The 19,921-nt window shown below is 38.1% G+C and overlaps 1 protein-coding gene across 3 annotated transcripts; it reads right to left on the bottom strand.

Moving 5' to 3' along the window:
- Positions 1 to 17: 17 nt before the first annotated feature.
- On the bottom strand, positions 18 to 19,921 carry LOC108671536 (phosphatidylinositol 4-kinase type 2-beta). Of its 3 annotated transcripts, none has more exons than XM_018159091.2 (9): positions 19,659 to 19,921; positions 11,881 to 12,006; positions 7,606 to 7,724; positions 4,901 to 5,101; positions 4,336 to 4,494; positions 3,819 to 4,022; positions 3,116 to 3,343; positions 2,560 to 2,699; positions 18 to 2,102 (listed from the first exon to the last, which is right to left on the bottom strand). In XM_018159091.2, the coding sequence occupies exons 2-9, from the start codon at positions 11,960 to 11,962 to the stop codon at positions 2,003 to 2,005; spliced, it is 1,233 nt and encodes a 410-aa protein (XP_018014580.1). In that variant the 5' UTR covers positions 11,963 to 12,006; positions 19,659 to 19,921; the 3' UTR covers positions 18 to 2,002. The 3 variants fall into 3 exon arrangements, with proteins under 3 accessions (XP_018014580.1, XP_047735624.1, XP_018014579.1); XM_047879668.1 differs by lacking the exon at positions 19,659 to 19,921 and adding an exon at positions 19,248 to 19,290; XM_018159090.2 differs by lacking the exons at positions 11,881 to 12,006; positions 19,659 to 19,921 and adding an exon at positions 9,514 to 9,937.

Raw genomic sequence — 19,921 nt, 5'->3', positions numbered from 1 at the left:
GCAGATTTGTAACGCTACTCGCACGAATACATTTTACTTGCATCGGGAAAGTCAGCGGAGCTAGTACAATTTTTCGTCACAGCTCAAAACCATGTAGTAACAATGTCAAAGTTGCTATTGATGTCGCTTTTGTTACCGAAAACTGTGAACTCACCTTCAATTACTCTTTGCAAAAAAGCACAAGGTTTAAAATATTCTCGGAATTAAGGTTTTGAAGTGTTCTCGGATCTCTGACGTATCAGTTGAAATGTAGGAATAGGAAAAATCAACTGATAACTTTGTGAACTAAGCTGAGTCGATAACGTCCTTCTTTGACGGCAGTGAAACATGCCTTATTGGAACTAATACAGTAAAAATGCAGGACATCATATCAAGTAGCGAAACTCGATTGTACTGTCGTTGGCAAATTCTATTTCAGACACGGTGAACGTTTGTTATTGACGCTATCTCGTTACCTAGAGATTGTAAAGAGGATATCAATCCAATGATCTAAAAATTATTCAAATTGCTTATTTTCAACTGTCAAGCGATTACACGACTTTCTAAAACATGGACAATATTTTCACTCAACAAATAACGACTCGCCTTACATAGAAAAGATCTTGACATTTTTATCACAAAAATATGGGTTAAACTAAAACTACTAACGAATACAGCTCAACAATTACGAATACAGAAGTAGATTCACCATTGCAGATTAAGACAAGTTTTGAAGATAAATAGTAACCGTATGGTATTGCGAGTTCAGTTTCAGTCAGGAAAATCGCCAAGCCTTATCAGAAGGAGCGCCAAAATTGGTGATGAAATGGGACGATGCGCGAAATGAAAGGGAGAAAAGTTTCTGTTTAGATCACCTCTTTATCGAATACGCAGTGAAATTCACAAATAGAAGTTCTCGAAAGAAAACGGCAATTTATGACGAACCAGTAAGCAAATATTGAAAGAAGTGCAAAATCTAAAGTAGCGATACAATTGAGAAGCGAACATAAATATTAATATCAACCGAAATTCACAGAACTCTACAGGTTTCGGCTCGTTGAGTGCAATATTCTCTCTTCGTCGTACCAGCCAAAAAACTAAGCATCTACTGTAAAATAGAGAACGAGTAATAACGAATGCATTTGATTATGCCTAGCCAACAAGGCAAACTTCATTAGCGGAATGTTGTCACCTAATTCTACGAGGGCTTCGTGTTATTGTATGAAAATATATAATTTAAACGCGTATATCTCCTCTGTGACGTTCCTAAAGCAAACATTATAAATATTTCATTCTGAACTAAGGAAAAAGCTGCAGTCAAATTCAATTCAGTTTAAACTAATTAATATCTACATGACTTAGAGAAGCGCGGTAAAATATCAAACAACGGTTTCGTCACAAGACAGTATCAAAGCCGATAATTTAACATAATGAGCTAAAATGAATAAATTGAAGAATTACGATTTATTGACATAAATCAACTTCACATGGTTATTTTTCCACATAATGCAAATATATGAGAAAGCAAAATATGGGAAACAATAGAAAAAATTACTCTCTGCTTCAATGAAATAACTGTCGATCCCGTCGAATTGCAGTAGGATGATGGAATCCTTGCTGTTCTTAGTCACACAGTAAACTATTCTTGAATTTCAATTTGGTTACAACTTACAACAGTCGATGGCTAAACTTGAGTGGCTACATAGCTAGCTACCCATGACATAACTTAGGTAGAAAAATAAGCCTCAAACAGTACGAGTCTATTGCTGAAGCAAATGAATGCCGTTTAGGAGCAATTTAGCAAAACAAATCATGGCTAAGAGAAGGAGAAAAAAACTTTTTCAGAAACACAGAACTCCCCGTTTGAAAAAAAAAATCATTGCAATAATCTGAATCCCTAAATTCAAATATGGTAATAGAACTCGAAATGCCAAACTACAATGAGAAATGTTGTTCCTAATTCCACTTAGAAACGAGTGACTGCAGTCAAGGCTACTGGCATACACATCAGTGCCCCTGTGGCTCAGCACCACGAGAAGAAAGGACTCTTCTCCTGGAATGACTGCGTGAAGGTGTCACTAAACGACCTGAATCTAGCAGTTGTCCCCACACGACCTTTTGATCTGCGGAAAAAGATGATCATATTAAGGTGAAGAAACTTAGAATTAGAAAATCGGAATGTCTGCAAGTGATATCATACGAGTGTCGTACATCAGCAGAACTAATAAGAAAACGAAGCAGGTGAATGCTATACTTTTCAAAACTGGGTATATAAACAATGAAATACACCAAGAAAATAACTTTCACGCATAATGACGGAAAACTTTCACTAACATCTCTCTCACCTACGAAATAATGCCGCAATAGAATAAAATTTAAGAAGTGTTAAATAAATTCAAAAATACTGACAGACACTGATTTTATTATTCCCTGGTCCACAAAATATGTTAAATCCAGGATGTTGCCAATCGCTGTTCTATTATACAGATGAAGAATTATTGATGCTTTGCTATTCACCAACAAAAATGCCACTAATTGAAGAAAGTGCACTGGTACCCAAGGCACAGCTATATTGCGTACCTCTCAACTATGACGGCCGGCATTTGGACGAGCTGCACGGGGCTCTTGTTGTCTCGCAAGGCTTGAGTCAAGTTGAGGATTTGACCGCGCACCACCGACATCTGGCGCTCACAGACATGACGATCGAAGCCTTTGTCTGTCTGTAACGCAGACCAACATTAGACAGGGTCACTAACTCTGTCAAGTTGCTACGGCTCTCAGTAGAATTCTGCCCTATTTAAAATGGATTCAAAATAAGAATAAAGTACACGATTTGTTCTGGACTTAATAAATAAAATTGTGACATGTAAGACAAAGAAGAGGAAAAGACCATGAATATGATAAGAGTGCTTCATTACATTAGATGATTGATTTACAGGTCTTGCTGCCCAGTAAATGTAATATTAAGGAGCCTGCAAGAATTTCAATCAACCGAAGGTGACCATCACGCATCTCAAATGCCCATCTTGAAGTTCAAGAGAACATTACCGGCACTCATCTTGAATAAGCTACAAAGGTCATCACAGAACTATCACCTTACTAAGTCACATACAGTATGTCATTACAGAACTCTCACCTTGAATAAGTTAAAAAGGTCATCACAGAGCTCCTGCACGAAGTTCATGTCGGACAGCAGGGGCAGGACGAGTTCTTTGGTCTCACTAGAGAAGGGCTGTTTGGCCCACGGTAGCCAGGCCCAGTGATAGGGGTAGGCGCGCCACGAGTCCGGGTGCTTGAACGGAAACGCCAGGCCGTTGTCGATAGCCGCCACGTCGATGCTGCCGCGGTTCACGAGGCCCCAATCCTGTCCGGGTTAATTACGGGTCAGCAATACGTGAAGCTTTATTCCGGCTAATTATGAATATTTCATCTATATTACAGTCATAATGACTAATGATTGCTTCTCCTTCCTACAAATACTACGTACATCGTTTGATTGATCCCACTTTGGTAAGCATCTCAACACCGGCGCTCCAACTTTCAATTGAATATGAAGCGTAATGCATCAGTAAACACATGTAATCGGAGATCAAATGTATATCAGAGGAGCAAAACAGCTAAGCAGTGAAGCCAGATACTATTCTCAACATAGGTGGTAAAATACTGACCAAAGTTTAGCGTCTATTTTCAAACATTATTCAGAACAAGGTCAATAACTAGCGCTGCACACAGTAACTGAAGACAAATACATATCTGTTATACTCAATTTAAAAAGTATACTAAAAAAATTATCCTCAATTAAAAAGCGTAGTAATGAATGGAAGCATCGGAGCACTTACGGTTATATCGTTGGTATCGAGGCTCTCAACGAGGTCAGGTTTCTCATATTTGATGAGCCAGTTGTCGTTGCCTCGATCAGTGTTTCTGATGATGTAATCCAGCAGGACGAGTCTCTCGAACCTCCTTTGGAACTGACTAGCCAACTCAGCAGGCAGAGGTTCAGATTCAAACCGACGTAAGTAAAAATCTGCATCCTTATAGCCCTGTTAGAGATCATTCATTGAAGAAAAAGACTAACTAGTGCTATGAAAAGAAATATCAAGCCAATATTAGACAATAATGTTGTCACATTGATTTCTACCATTTGGAGATGAACTACTGGATAAAGAGACTCTTTCCTGACAAGCCTTACCGGTTGAAAACTTTGTGAGGCTTTGATCAATTTGAAAAAAAAACATTTAAAATTATTTCACATATCATTCAAATGGCTTCTCAAAAAGACAAGCATTACTGTCTCGTAAAATAAATCATAAGTTTAAAAGGTACGTTTGATCTACAGATCTTGAAACCACTTACCTCAACAAATGTCTGTAGTGATCCAACTTTCCTAGGTAATCCAATTCTGTGGAAGTGACGACCAACATTTGGAAATCTTTCTGAAACTATCTTCTTCGCACGAGATTTCTCGCGGTCGAATCTTGTATAATTAAAGGTTTCACTAGATAGTTTTACTACCTGTGAGGAAAACAAAATAGATTTTCAGCCATTTTCAAACACCATTGTACAACAATCACATAAACAGAATGAAAGGCTGAAATATTTTAAATTAGTCAAAATAAATTACAAATATATATAAATATGGTACTTGGGGAAATGTAGGACCACATTGTATTTACAAGTGGAGCTAGATAAATAATTAAAAACCTATCACTAATCTCCCATTTAAAGTGCTAACATCTGAGAAATAAAGTATAGAATCGCAGCCATTAATTGATAGTATGTTCAAAATTTCAATTCTGTAGGTATTGTACTATAGGATTGCCTATTTTAGAAATTTGTTCTTGGAATAGAATAAATCCGATTTTAATAATCACAGTTTCACAGCACAAATGAATATATTATATATAATGAGAGAACTTACTTTAGTTTTAGGCACTACATTGAGATGCAATTTGGCATCTACTAAAGAAGCTCCTGCTTCTGACAAGTATCCCTGGTTTGGGACAAGACATGATCGGCCAAAGCAGCACGGACAGCAAATCTTGTGCAGGTACTTAGTCCACTTGGGGTTGAGGCGACCATAAGGCTCTTCATCCTTGGGCTTAAATACTCCTATGATGGTCTGAAAATTTTCCAAAAATGTCATCAAACGAATAATGAGGCCTCAATAAGTTCAATAATAAATAAATATATTACAGAAAGCTTTATTTACTACGAAAGAGATCAGAAACTTTCATTGAAATTAAGAATCACAAACTTTTAGCATTTGAATTTATTAAACAACTTGCAGTAACTCAACATTTCTCTTGCTAATTATAGTCAAATGGGGAAAGACAGGATCGCAGGCTTCATGGGGTAAGAAAGGATCAGCCCATGGCATGCATTCTAATTGCACTGAAATTAATTTGACAAAAGAATATGTTAGAGCAATCATTGCCTGTCATTTCAGTGTTTGTTTCAACCCGCTTCAGCAAATAATGAATTTCTGGCTAATTTTTAAAGAAAACCTATGTAAAGAAGGGTCACAAAATAGTTAACCCTGTTTGGGAAATAAGCTCTGAACAATGACAAAAAATTTTTTGGTCAGGTTTGTGGATGTAGGCAGGTAACCTCAAGTAATAGGCAACTTTTGAGACATATTACTAGGCATTCCTACCCACTACCATCACTGCCTGACATCTATTCTAAAATGGGGTAAAAAAAGGACTGAACATGAGGTAGCACAGGACCACTAAATGATCCTGTTTTACCCCACAAGCAGTCCAATCTTACCCCACAAATGGTCCTGTCTTACCCCACAAATGGTCCTCTCTTATCCCCATAGTTTATCAACAAGAGTTTCTAAATGAATATATTATTGTGTAGTACATGGAGTATTTTGGTCAAAATTTTTATCTTTTGCTCAAACTTCATTATAACTTGTTAGCTTGTTTAAGTAGAGAAATTTAGTGCCCTATTTTAAATTGCATCAAATGGATATAGAAAAGAGGGATGTCTCTTCCCATTAGTGAGCTGCAGAACTAGTATGTGCAAGATTGGCAGAGGGAAAAATCATTGTGTGAAACATGAAAAATAATTATGATCACAACTCTGTGAGAGGGCATGAGCTATGTTTGAAGAAGTGCACCACAAATGCAGTCAGCAAGAAAACACATGACGTCTGACACTTGAGTTATTATCCATTGGTTTTATTAACAATTCGATAAATTTTTCAGACAATGACACGAATGGAATATACATGAAGCATTTAGCAGTGCTCTACAATGAACCAAAGCCAACTCACTATTACTATACTTAACAAAGTTTTCTCGTGACAAAAATCCAATGTGACTGATATTAGAGTTGACTTCCCACAACACAAAACAGTAACAAGTGGTTGCTTAATCAAATAATGTGTTTCTAGATGGACAATATTGAATACATCAGATTTGTACTTTTATTAAAAACCTTGTAACATAAGAATTACCAGTTGGTCCTGTCTTACCCCAGCCTGGTCCCATCTTACCCCATCGGGGTAAGAGGGGACCAGCTCACTTTTTTTAATCTTTACAGAAAACTATGTTAGATGCAAAACGTCTGAGTTGTAACTTAGAAGCCCATTGCATAAATACACCTTGTGATAGGTTTAGGGTTTTTTAGTTATTCATGATATAGATGCTACAGGCTTGTTAGTGATTTTGGTCCTGTCTTACCCCATCTGACTATACATCTTCTCACTTCTCTCTTTTTGGAATATTTCATGCATATACCCAAGGCTCAATTCAACTGCATTCAACAGTTAAACTAAAGCCAAACTGCCATGCACAGCATTGTTTGAAAAATTTATGTACCTGTATATAAACAAGAATTTAAAGATTAGTTCCTTATAACTTATCAATTCGGAGCTTTTGAACATATATGCCCTAAAAATCGCACAAGTACCTACATAAATTGTTCTTGTGTGTTTTATTTAGAGCCAAACTGGAAAATATATACTTTCTAACCAAGAAAACCCTCTTTGAGCTGTGAACTCGTTCAATAAATAACATAGTCATTGTGTTGAAATCTCATATTAACCTAAAAATAGAAACAATACATTTTTCTTTCTTTAGCGCATTTGGGGATTGTGCAAGCTATCTCATAAAATCACAACTTAGTATCCAGTATGCAATCCTAGAAGGGTTTTAAATTGGCCAGTACACATAGCATATTGGAAAGGCCATCATGTAACCAATCACAGTCTGGAGTGGATGACATCACAATCCAACCAACCAATAACAGTCTGGAATGGATGCAGTCAACAACAGTACAGATTGTAATGCTTCCCTTAAAAATGAGAGCAATTTAATGCACTATCCTAGAATTCCACACGGCTAATAACAGACCTTGTCAGTTATCAAAGTACAAATCATCAGATTTTAGCTTTAACCAGAATCATTTATTTTGAAATGTGAGAATTTCAAATTGGTGCAAAATTTCAAAAAAAAGTTGAAGCCATCCAATCTATTTACAGAGTCTAATAAAAATTGGGTGCATCATTTCTATAAGGTTTTATATATATAGCATTATAAAACAGGAAATATCTATTTACAATAATTAATTCACATTTTACAAATTTAGAACATAATTTTAGAAAATTAAACTTACACCATGATTGTTTTTTACAAAATAACTACCGCTGGAGCCTTGTGATATTCTTTCTGGCAAGATACCATTATCAATTGCCACTTCAGCTTGCCGCACCAGGTCCGTGAACTGGGGATCATCTGAAAAAATACATGAATTGCAGTTAAATGCACTAACTTGTAACATGGAATTAAGAACAATTTTTAAAATAGAAGAGATGGTATCTCATGGCTCATGTTAAGGGGACCGACTACCCTCCGGAAAAACTTCTACAGTTATTATCCGATCATCATGAAACTTCACATACATATGCAAAATGTAAATATAAGAACATTTTGCTCGTATCAATTTTTCAAAAAAATTGATAGAAAACGTGAAATTCATAGAAAACGGCTAAAAAGGGATACTTTAGAAAATCTATCTCCTCCTACAAATATCATCCTAAAACATCGAGACACGTATCATTCGGTTTGTAAAGACCATACCTAGAGATTTGATGATCACATTTCTCATTTTCCCCTTAGTTTTTTTGTATGCGCGTTTTTCCCATTTTTCTCATTTTTTCAACCCCTTCCCCCCCCCTTCTCCCCCATATAAAAAACAAACCAGACTGAAATTAAAAAAAGTGATCATCAGTTCGATAGGTATGGTCTTTACGAATCGAATGGTGTATGTCTCATTGTTGTAGCTTGAAAACTGTAGGAGGAGATAGGTTTTCCGTGACAATAAGTTGAACTTTTCAGGACGGCGCGACAAAGTCCCGCGCACCTCAAAATAGGCACTCAATGTATCATGGATACCAAACTACAGGCTTCTGTAGCTTAATCCACTCAAGGATGCTAGCAGCAACTTGTAGCACACCTCTCCGTACAAAGTTAGGAGGGTGACTAAGCCTGGATGCAAGATACACCAATATATGTAGTCTTGCCGCTCTAATTTCCTTGGACCCATTTACTGAAGGAACCCCCCCCCATTTAAAGCCCGGTCGTGTGCGTCAATATTGACGTACATGGATCGCAGTAGTATCGTTGGAAAGCTCAGAATGTCCGCTTTAAGATGAGACTAAGCATGTAACTGCAGCACAACTCAAGTAGAAACTATATTCAAAGATTTCAGCAGCAAATTACTTTATATCTAATTAGTTAAAGAACTCTCCCACCCGCTTCCCTTTAAAGAGATGTCATGAATGTAAATATTGGCGTACGCCGTACAGCGATGGCAGTGGTACCATTGGAAAGAGCAGAATTTCAGCTTCAAGATGAGCTCAAAAACCGGAAAACGCCAAAATTGAAAATTTTAAGGTAGTCGGTCCCCTTAAGGAGAACATGTATGTAAAAAAAACTTTTTATTTATGGATGGATCATTTTGAAACTTGGTACCTACGCTATACAATGTAAAATCAATGACCTTTTTGTTTGTGTAAATTTAAATAATAAAATAAAACATGAAATTCATAGAAAACTGCAAAAAATGGGTAATATGCTGTCGTGAATGAACAAATGAAAGCACAAACATGGCTTTGAGCTTTTTGAATGCACAATTCTTGGATCTTTAGAATTTAAAATGAGAGTGAGCCTAAAACCTGGAAAATCAAAATTTATCATTTTGGACATACGAGCTCCCCTTAATGATCAATCTAGTCAAAGCATGACTAGAAGTGCATGCATATCCTTAGGGCATAGCAGATAGCAGTCATAGCACTGATACTCTGATAGTCTGATGGCAGTCCCACAATGGATACCTAATAGGAGTACTATTCATGCTACAATAAGTTCATTGCATGAAAAGTGGATAGAAAGTCAAATTCTTTCTTTAGCCAATAAAAAAAACAGGAATTTCTTTTAAAATTCTCTTAAACCGTTAACAAAATAATAACTAACTCGTACCAAGATAAGTTACCTAGATAAAAATGAATCTGTTTTCATTCACCTTGCCATGTGTTAACTTCATCTCTTTCTTCTCTAAACGATCCACCTAGTAAAGGTTGATTTTCTCTGCTGGTACCAGCAGCCATTTGAGATCCTAACGATGGAACACTAAATGTAACGTCTGGCAACAATGGGGCTGTTGCCGAATCTTCAGACCCTTCGGAATTTATAGAATAACTTCGATTTCCAGCACTGGTACTAGACGAGCATAAAGCAACGCCATCCGTATCACATTCTTCAAGTTCTACAATCGTTTCAGCAACTTTGGACGTCATCAAGTAAGAAATATTTACTAGTTTCTAACCTACTGCGATATCTGATTGATAAAACCATCTATTAGTCTAAAGACACAGCACGCATCTCTCTCAAAAGCGGAGAATCACAACACTGCGGCGGCCATGTTGTGACGTCATCTGACATATGAGTAACGATAGGCGTCAGCATCAGCTGATTGTGATTCAATGAGTTGTTCAGTTCATGTACTCAACAAACGAAAACATAAAGCGGGACAACTATCTAAATCTCCTTGACGCCTGCAAATTCAAACACTGTTTATCGAACTCCATATAAAATATATCATCGTATGGGAGGTATTTATAATCGTGCGCTTAGTTTGCTAAGCAAATCAACATCAAATTGTCCGGCATTTCATCAAAAAAATAATTGGCATGACTATTACTATGAATATCAAGGCAACCGTGCAAATTTGACGAATAAATGGCATTTTTTAGGCTATCATCGAAGCCCAGAGCATGGGTAGTGCAAATTGTTAAAAACATTCACTCAAAGAAACTGTTATACATAATGAACTTTAATAAATTGATAATGAGCTTGATATAATTCATTAAAAAGTAATATATATTCCACTCAATAAATTTCTGAGACTGCTCTTCCCAGCTTATTAGTATGTGAAGACTTTAATAGCTCAGTATCTATCAAAAACATGCAACTCTTCCTTCTTCATTGGGTCATAAATTTGTTCACATCAAACTGGGAAAATTAAATGCATCACTGAAATCCTGACGCGTAAGTCAATCGTGAATAAATTAGTTAAGTCATTTTCATCAGGATTAAAATATGGAACTTTTTAATATAGTGTAGTTATTTATTAATATGACATAATTATAATAAAGATCCTTCAATGTGCCTCATTAAATTGTCATCGGAGATAATGAGGTAATGCAGGACGAGTTCATCCATTAACATAACTTTCACCTTGGAATGACTTATTGCTAGGAGTGCAAGTTTTCAATTCTAACAGAATTCATTGTAGGAATATGATCATTGTTTAAATAATGCACTGAATACACCACGACTATAAATTCCGGTAAATAAATTTACCGCCGGTTATCTCGGCATTCAACCGAAACATTTTCAACCTAAAAGAATAATTTTACGATAAATCGACAGAAAAAAAAAAACGAACGAATAAAGAGTCTGCGCGCAAGCATACAAATCAAGCAGCGATAGTCATATATGTGACTATCGCTAATATTACGTCAGATGTTATGGTAAGCAAGGTAATTTTAAAGTATTGAAGGCTTTTTCAAGGATTTTTTCTTGCGTGACACTGTGGCAAAAGATAACTCCTTATCGGTCATTATCAGGCGAGATAGTTTTCCACGATAGAAGGAAAGACATTTACTTACGCTGTCACGAGGCCGTACTTTGAATCGCTTTAGAATTACGTAGAATTAGAATTCGGTCATCAGCAGATATGTTAGAAATATAATCAAGCGTTGCGAAATATTTACACACAATTTGAGTTCTCTGATCTCCAATCACTAGGATAAATCTAAAGCAAGAAAAAGTCAAAAGGGAACTTTTGTTCAATGAACTGCTGGACCAGCAGCGACACGCTCTACACGCAGCAGCGCGCGTCTCGGTAAGAACGCACACGCGCGGGGAAACACGACGTCCGTCAACCACACTCATTTGCGTCAGCCACGAGCAAACTTACGCTTGCGGACAGGTTATACCATTAATAATTTTACAAATTTATCCATAATACATAGATGCACCGTGAATAATATTGGGATTGATTTTTTCTGATAATAAACAATAATTTCTTATTTGGATGCGTTCATCTGATTGCACAAACTTAATGTAAATACGTATTGAGTTTCTACACATGTGACCTTGTATAAAAATATAATAAAATGGCTGTAACTAATATCAATTCAATGTTTAAAAATAATTTAAAAGTCTGGAAGTTTACATAGTAGACTAAGTAGTTCTTATTGAATCGTCAAAACAACGCACACAAAATTAGAACAGAGATTTTCAGCCATTTCTTCATTCGCAAAAAGTTAATAGGTATTACTTTTAGAAAGTTTATGAATAAGTAACTATAAATAACATAACTAACCGTTGAAGTTGTTTGAGATGACGTAGTAGTCCTGCAGGAGGTCGTGGTGCAACAGACCACTCGCCATGTCAGCCGAAGTCATACTGACGGCTCGGTACAGCAGGATGCTGCGGGTGCGTCCTTCTCCTGTGTGCGTGTAAGCAGTCTCTCAGTATAGACACCTAATATCTTACTAATAATAATAAGCTGCAACCAAAGTACGCGAAATTAAGACAATTCCACTAAATGCTTTATTAGTATTATTATAATACGATCGGCTTCAACAATACTGCAACCTTGAACAAGTAAATCGAAAATGCCACAAAATTTTCCATCGTTAAATGGCATTTCTGCCTCCACGTATTAAAACTTCGTTCTGCACTGACAAGTTCCGCTTCAAAACGCTGCAACAATAAACAGTAGCCGTAATTAGTGTAATTTATTATCTGCTATTTCATTTGCAACAGAAATTTTTTGTACATGCAGTGCACTTGCATCACTAATGAGTTTAACATATGGGCGCTTCAACGGAGAAAAATATATTGAATTTTAAATTGTTACCAGTAGCACTTCCAGCCATCAAGAAAAATATTCTGAGTTAGTATGCAGTCTTGCTGAGTACTCTAATGAGTCTCACTTCAAAATGATGCAACTGTGATTAATTTTTCCATCATATATCTGAGTACTATATAAGCTTTAAAATCTTGCATAAAATCGCAGTAATTAGAACACGAGATAAAACGTAAACGTTCAAGACACGTTATCTAGAATATAGTTCGGCTTCAGCCTAAACTCCCGGGAACCGGAAATAATTCTAAAGGATGCAAAATCGAAATCTCACTTACGGCTTCTTTTTTTTTCCTAAGCTACCACTTTAGCAATGTCTTAAGATGTTGCTAAATGATTTTTTAAAATGTGAAATCTAAGTACCGGTAATCCTACTTCGTTTGAGCAATTATTTCCTAGCTTAACACCTAAAAATCTTACTTTTGAATTATTTCAAACAGCCACGTCACTGTTACAGCTAAAAAATTAAGCGCTTGAAAATATTATCGCGCTTAAAAATATTTTAATTGACAGGCAGATCAAGAAATTACAACGTTTCAAATTGATCTCCATAAAACATTCAGACTTTGAACTGCAGAGCTATGGACGAAGAAAAGTACTTGAACTTCGGAAAGACCTGCAAAAAAATTAAGCATTTTGTGTGGGCGAATAATGAACATCAAAAGCATCGGCTGATATAACACGACACGTTTTCAGCTGTAGTGATCGTGTCGCTTCAGCCTGCCTGACGACGAGTTCATAAACTAACGCCAAATAAACCAACTTAAAACTGGATAAAATGTAATAGGTATTATCATTCACAACTCAGACAAACGTGGAAGTTCTTAACTTAATACAGGCATAGATAACTTTGCATTCTACAGTCATTCAAATACATGCAATTGAATGACTGACAATAATCCAGAATTGAAAACGGAACATGTGAACGAAATATCACTTCAAGATGGAATATAACGTTTCAAGCCATTAAAACATGAAGTTCAATAATTATGAAATAATATGTTAACCTGAACTAATGAAGCTGTGGGAAATGATTAGTGAAGATATAGGATTAACAAGAGGCCAGTCAAGGAATAATTGAAAATGTGGCGGTAAAGACAGAAGAAAGATTGTAGCAAGGACAGGATGTTGCCACGTGTGACAGGGCGGGATGGTGACACGTGTGACGCAGGGTGACACGTGTGTCGCAGTTCTATGCGCGTGACTATAGGCAGCATTGCCAGGGGTCACTCCAGTAAATCTCGTAAGCAAATTTCCGCCTGCACGTGAGACGCCTACTAAGTGGAGACAGCGCAACGTGCGGGCTTGTGGTATCGTATTCGTTATTCGCGTATTGTGTGAAGTACAAAAATCATATCAGGCGTCGGTGGTGTACGTCTAACAGTGACTGCAAAAGTTATTAAGAGATACCACAGTCCGCATTAAAGAAGAAAATTTAGAAATACTTTTTATCCTTTTAGATTTTGACTCCAGTTATACGACTTGACGTCGGATCTCGGAAGAAAAGAGGCTGCCATGCTCAAGATGACATGTGAGTAACTTAAGAATGAACGGCAATAAAATCTTTGATTCTAAATGCTCCTCTGAATCCGGAAAAGCAGCTTCAGAAAGACCTCACACGTAAAAACCTTAAACACAGCAGAAATAAAGACGTGCAGGTTATATAGACGTCTTCGTTTTTCTGTGCCTGATAAATCTGAAATTTGCCGCGACCATATAGACATCATCATTATGATCTTGTCCCTTCAACCGTAAATTCACTGAAGGAAATGCAGCTTTCATCAATAAATTATTCATACTCGTCGAATTTTAGCATGGGGAATTATTTATCAAGCAAGCGCTGGTGAAGCGCTTCCTGTCTCGACCAAGGTTAACTGCTGTCCAGGAAGTAACTACACCTACCTCACACCGTCTCCTATACGCTTCCTCCACTCTCCTCTACTATATGCGCTTTCTTCACTCCAGTCTGCACCATATCGCAACGCCTCGCCACCCTCCCTTGCGCTTTCTTCACTCCAGTCTACACATCAACGCCTAGGTGTCATCTTTTTAGCTTCCTCCAATACAATACACTATATTTGAACGCCTCGCTACCCTCCGTGCAACTGCCGCAGTCTTGTCTACATACTGGTATAGACCAACTCCTTCCTTCGCACTTGTCTCGGCTTATCCACACAGGCGAGAACTCAACACCTGACAAACTCACTTCGATTGCGATAAAATCCACACCAGCGACAATATTGGTCTCACTGGAAAGCTTGTGTTGTATTTGAATAAATCAACGGCCCTGTTCCTAACCAAAATAAGTTGATTGTTACACAGCCCGGTGAGAATAAATTGCGATACTTTGGCAGCATGTAGAAAATCCTAGCACACTTTTCTAAAAATTTTCAATACTTGAGTGAAAATAACCAAATTACGGGAAAAATCTGTTGGAGGTTATACATTTCCTAAATTTGATGACACTCTACCAAAGCGACGTTAGGCTTTACCTGTACAATTCAAAAAATCAGTTCCTTCAATGAAGCAGTATTTTATTGGATTCTGTTACACGCATTGATTCAATTTTTACTCTTCAACACTAATAATAAAAAATCATCTTACACCAACTTTCTCAATTCGTGACGCTAGGCCATACCAGGTAAATAAAAAAAATTCCAGCACATAAATGTGCATGGTCATTTCTTTCAACTCGTGTACATGCATGCTACTTTAGTAGACAGCAAAAAAGTTCAATCATTAGCGAAGCAGTATCATGAGAGTTCTTGACTTTCTAAACAATAGCCAAGAATATCGCCGCGAACATTTTTATACCGACATAGTTCGCTTTCTCTTCCTGAAATGAACCAATGAAATCATAAATTTTCTACGCGTCTATGGGCGAAGGTTAAGGCCACTTTTTAGCAACTAAATTGATTCAGCCACCATTTACAGTGCAATAGGCTGGGCTCAACCACCATTTACCGTGCGATAGGCTGGGCTCCGACACCATTTACCGCGCGATAGGCTGGGACCACCATTTACCGTGCGATAGGCTGGGCTCCGACACCATTTACCGCGCGATAGGCTGGGCTCAACCACCATTTACCGTGCGATAGGCTGGGCTCCGACACCATTTACCGCGCGATAGGCTGGGTTCAACCACCATTTACAGTGCAATATAAGCTGGGCTTAGCCACCATTTACCGTGCGATAGGTTGGGCTCAACCACCATTTACCGTGCGATAGGTTGGGCTCAGCCACCATTCACCGTGCGATAGGCTGTGCTCAGCTACCATTTACCGTGCGATAGGCTGGGCTCAGCCACCATTTACCGTGCGATAGGCTGGGCTCAACCACCATTTACCGTGCGATAGGCTGGGCTCAACCAACATTTACAATGCGATAGGCTCAACCCAGTCGCAATTTACCGGGCGATAGGCTCAAGACTAACGCCATAAATAGACATTAAATGTGCAGGGGCTCGGCAGGTCAAATTGTGGCCCCGCAGGAGGCGGTTATCACTTATGTTCCCTGAGATAGAAGGATAAAATTGTAGCGTAAATGGAAGAGGTCAGACGAGCTGCACGTCCATTCGAGCGGCCTTATGGGTCAGAAATAGACATGTGTGCTGGATACCAGGGCTGACGGGCGGTGTTTCAGTACACTTTGCGGTGAACCCACTTGGCTTCCATACGACTAACAGACTGCATTATAATCTCTGGTTGGATCAAGTTTTAAATGAAATTTGTTGGGAGCATAGCCGTTATGAAACACTGCATGTATAATCTATATTGTACATATGGCATAAGGAGGCTGTAAATAAAGGGCGTACTTCCGCATAATTGACCCGACCCACACAAGTGAAATTAAGGATCGAGTAAACATAAGTATCTCCGGACAACAGGCATATCTGGCAGTTTCAAGTGACTTAGAACAACAAAATATCATTAATTTGAACTATTTAATGAATACTAAAAAAAATCTGGTGCTAATGCATCAAGATTTCAATAATGTCTGCGTTTCAGTATTAAAATGATGATATCTTTTGCGCTACACATTGCATGAAATCAACAAACCGAGTGACTAATTGTGAAATCAAGCCAAACAGTTAATAAATATATCAGCGAGCTGAATATTTCGCGAACAGTGAAAACGCGGTCGATGCGAAACTACAACTTGCATCCTATGGCTGAGATGGAAATTACACAACTTCCAAGAGTTGTTTTAACCGAACAATGCTGGATTATTCGCGATAACACTTTTGAGGTCATGGGTGTATTATTGAGTATGACGATTAATGGCACGCACAGTTGGGCGCGTATGTCTATACAAGAACGAACACATGCAGATGCTTGTAATAGGAGAATAACGTTTTGAAGGAATCCTCAATTTGAAGGAAAAGTAACGTTAGAAATAAACGTGAAATCCACGAAATTAACATATTCATATAAAAACGATTGAAAGTGAAAAGTTGTAGATCGAACCTGAGTTATCGTCGATTTACCGTAAGAACTTGTCGTAGATTGAACGTAAGAAGTTGTCGTACATCGCACGTGAGAAGAAGTAGTAGATCGAGCGTGAGAATTAGTCGTAGACCGAATGAGTGTAAATATCATAGACCAAACGAGAAAAGCTGTGGTAGATTGAACGCGAAAAGTTGTCGTGAACCTGCGCCAGGTAAAAGCTCTGCAGTTGATCAAACAGTGGCAGGAAGCAACAGGCGTGAAGCACTGCAGCTAGTGTTATGTGATGTCACGGACATCATGGACAGCAGTGAAGGTAGAATTAAGTTTGACAACAGAATACAGTAGCTGAACTACGGCAGTACACGAGCATCATAATTTAAAACCACAGACGGCACGTGCACTAGTATGTGTCGTGGAAGCGACGAAAGGATCATTTTCGAGAGCCGTACTACTGGGAAATAATTTAATTACTAGTATATTCAAACAAATTGAATTACAAAATTGAATATTTGTAATTCAAACAATTACAAATATTCAAAGAGCGTGTCTTGAGCAGGAGTTACATTTCAATGAGAAAATATATAAGTAAACAGGATAATTAAGCAACATCGAACATTTTTGTAGAAGTTTGACCGAGTAGCTTTCATGCCTACATAAACCACAGCATCAAAAATATTACCGACCTGTTAGTTTCCATGCGCATTCCCTTCACAATTCCATATGGAAGACGAGATCAAGCAATTATAGAAAATGGGGCAAGATTCCAAACTAAGATTGCTTAGTTCCCCAATGGAACGCAGGAGCCAGGTGAGGTTAGTTCAATTTAGACCTAGTTGTGATATGTTAATTTTAACAATAAAACACTAAAATTGATTTCAAATCAGTGCACTCCATTTTTCGTGACAAATATTCGTGCGGTGGCGAAGTAATTTGAATGGAGGTCGCGATTCCTGGCTTATGAGAAGCAAATCAAATGACGAGATGTGGGTAGACGAAGTATCCCCGGATTATCGATCGCAAGCAAAGTAAACATCAGAAGATGAAGGATGTAAAATAAAATAAACGATGATCAACCAATCAAACATAGGGTATTGGGTATTGGAAGAGACAGATTGACGTTTATATACATGCGTAAAAAAAGGTTCACAATACGTTGTAGTTTTAATCTTATAACTTCAGGTAAAATAACGACGCAAACAAAAGAACAATCACGAGCAAATAACGCGAGAGTCTTGGCACGAGTGCGATAAGATAACTTATATCAGTTTGTAATAACAGTCAGATACGGCTCTTGCTACAGATGTTATTCAACTAAACTGGGGATTTCAGCAGGGATATTGCTTCCAGCAGGGCACTCTAATATTTTTCAAAATCGAATGGTCCGATTATGATACTACTCTAATTGGACCAAACTATGACTTCATTCGAAATATTCCTCTAAGGTTTTGAATCGAGATAAACTGCAAGCGATTGTAAACATTTGCGCAAGCTTACGAGACATTGATAATACAGACCGAACATAAAGCAACGGGACAGCACCTCGCGCTGATGTAATGAGCAAAGGAGACTCAAGGAGTGGAAGATAACGGGTGACTCACATGCGCACAGCTGCGCGACGGGCAAGACAGCAACCGCATCGATTGTTTCCTTGAGTTAGTTAGTTTAGTGGCCAAATGTTTACTAGCGCTTCAGCTATTTAGCTATCTCGCACCGAAAGTCAAGATGTACATCACCATGGAGGTGGAAGGTCTCAATTATTCATCACCCACAAGGGGCGGAAGGTCTCAGATGTCCAGCCCGCTGAAGCTGGCTCGAAGGAAGCAGCGTTAGCATCTCAAAAGAGACGAAGTGACAAGGAGGGACAGGTGAAAAGCAATAGAAACGGCGACACTCGAACAAGAGGTCGCTTACACGGGACGTCGGCCGCCCGCACGAGAGAGACAGAGAAGAGAAATGTAAGAAATCCTACCTACATAATAACTTAACCCCACAACTGAGACCTACAGTCAGACACCGCGAGCTCAGCGGTGGGGCACTCAGGAACAATCCCCCTAGGAGCGCGAAATCCCATAGGACTTCTGACGAGCACAGACACGCGTCAAAAGTCCCCCCTGAGGGGAATTGTTTGTTTGCTTGAGTAAATTATGCATCAATACTTCATACATCACCACGAAAAGCGAGCATTAACACAAACACGTAAGTATATCGAACACGCACGATCCGAGTATTTCATTGGCCTAAGCTTGGAAAGTGCAGTTCTGCTGAAACGTCACACTGAAAGATCACTTCAATGTTTTAAGCTATTTACGGAAGTTTTTTCATCGTTCTAATGTCTTGGTTTATTTAAGAGAAACGAAAAGTTTAATTACTCACTCATTACTTATCAAACTTCGAAGACGCGTTTAGAAGACTCCGAAGAGTCAGATAAAAACCAAGGTGAAACTTAGTCGTCCTGCGGCGAAACGTGACCGCAATCCTGTCCGAAATTTGTGCAGGTAATGAATTATTACGAATACATCACAAGATGAAGATGTTTCTAGCAAACTGCAGTCTGCAGATGGAAGTGTAGTGGTGGTCACAAACATCTTCCAATGCCGAGTGTACTCTGTACAGTCACTACAGTGTGCCCTTGGTACAGGCAGTACCAAGTGTAATTTTTAACTATGCGCTGACGGCAAAAATAAATGCAGCCTAGTCTAGAAAGTCAGCAAACGACAAAAAGAATTAAGCTGCGCTTTGACCTTGAGAACAAAATTTTAAGTCCAAACGAATTAAGACACAAACCTCAAAAGTTGGATAAGCAACTTGTGCTGCAAAACGCCAAGTGATGGTCACACCAGCTAACAGGAATAAAAATGCCTTCAATTGAATAATAATTAGGATCACATAATGTTGTCTTCTATGAGTACATCTTGTGACCACAATACGTTACAAAAATGATATATTAGTCACGACAAACTCTATACTATACTAGTTATCACAAACTCCACATTTTTATTGGAAACTGAAATGGAACCAGAGTAGTACTACACCTCACACACTGGAGT

Source organism: Hyalella azteca, unplaced genomic scaffold (genome assembly GCF_000764305.2).
Source record: "Hyalella azteca isolate HAZT.00-mixed unplaced genomic scaffold, Hazt_2.0.2 contig3583, whole genome shotgun sequence".
NCBI lineage: Eukaryota > Metazoa > Arthropoda > Malacostraca > Amphipoda > Hyalellidae > Hyalella > Hyalella azteca.
The sequence above is the reverse complement of the archived record's forward strand: the minus strand, read 5'-3'. Positions and strand labels throughout refer to the sequence as shown.

What these genes read in the sequence shown, in the direction of transcription:
- LOC108671536 (XM_018159090.2), bottom strand. Translation starts at nt 9,787, where the DNA reads ATGACGTCCAAAGTTGCTGAAACGATTGTAGAACTTGAAGAATGTGAT. An exon ending in CACTACAGACATTTGTTGAG is followed by an intron (nt 4,023 to 4,335) that starts GTAAGTGGTTTC and finishes GATCTCTAACAG; the next exon opens with GGCTATAAGGATGCAGATTT. An exon ending in ACCTTTTTAACTTATTCAAG is followed by an intron (nt 2,700 to 3,115) that starts GTGAGAGTTCTG and finishes TCTGCGTTACAG; the next exon opens with ACAGACAAAGGCTTCGATCG.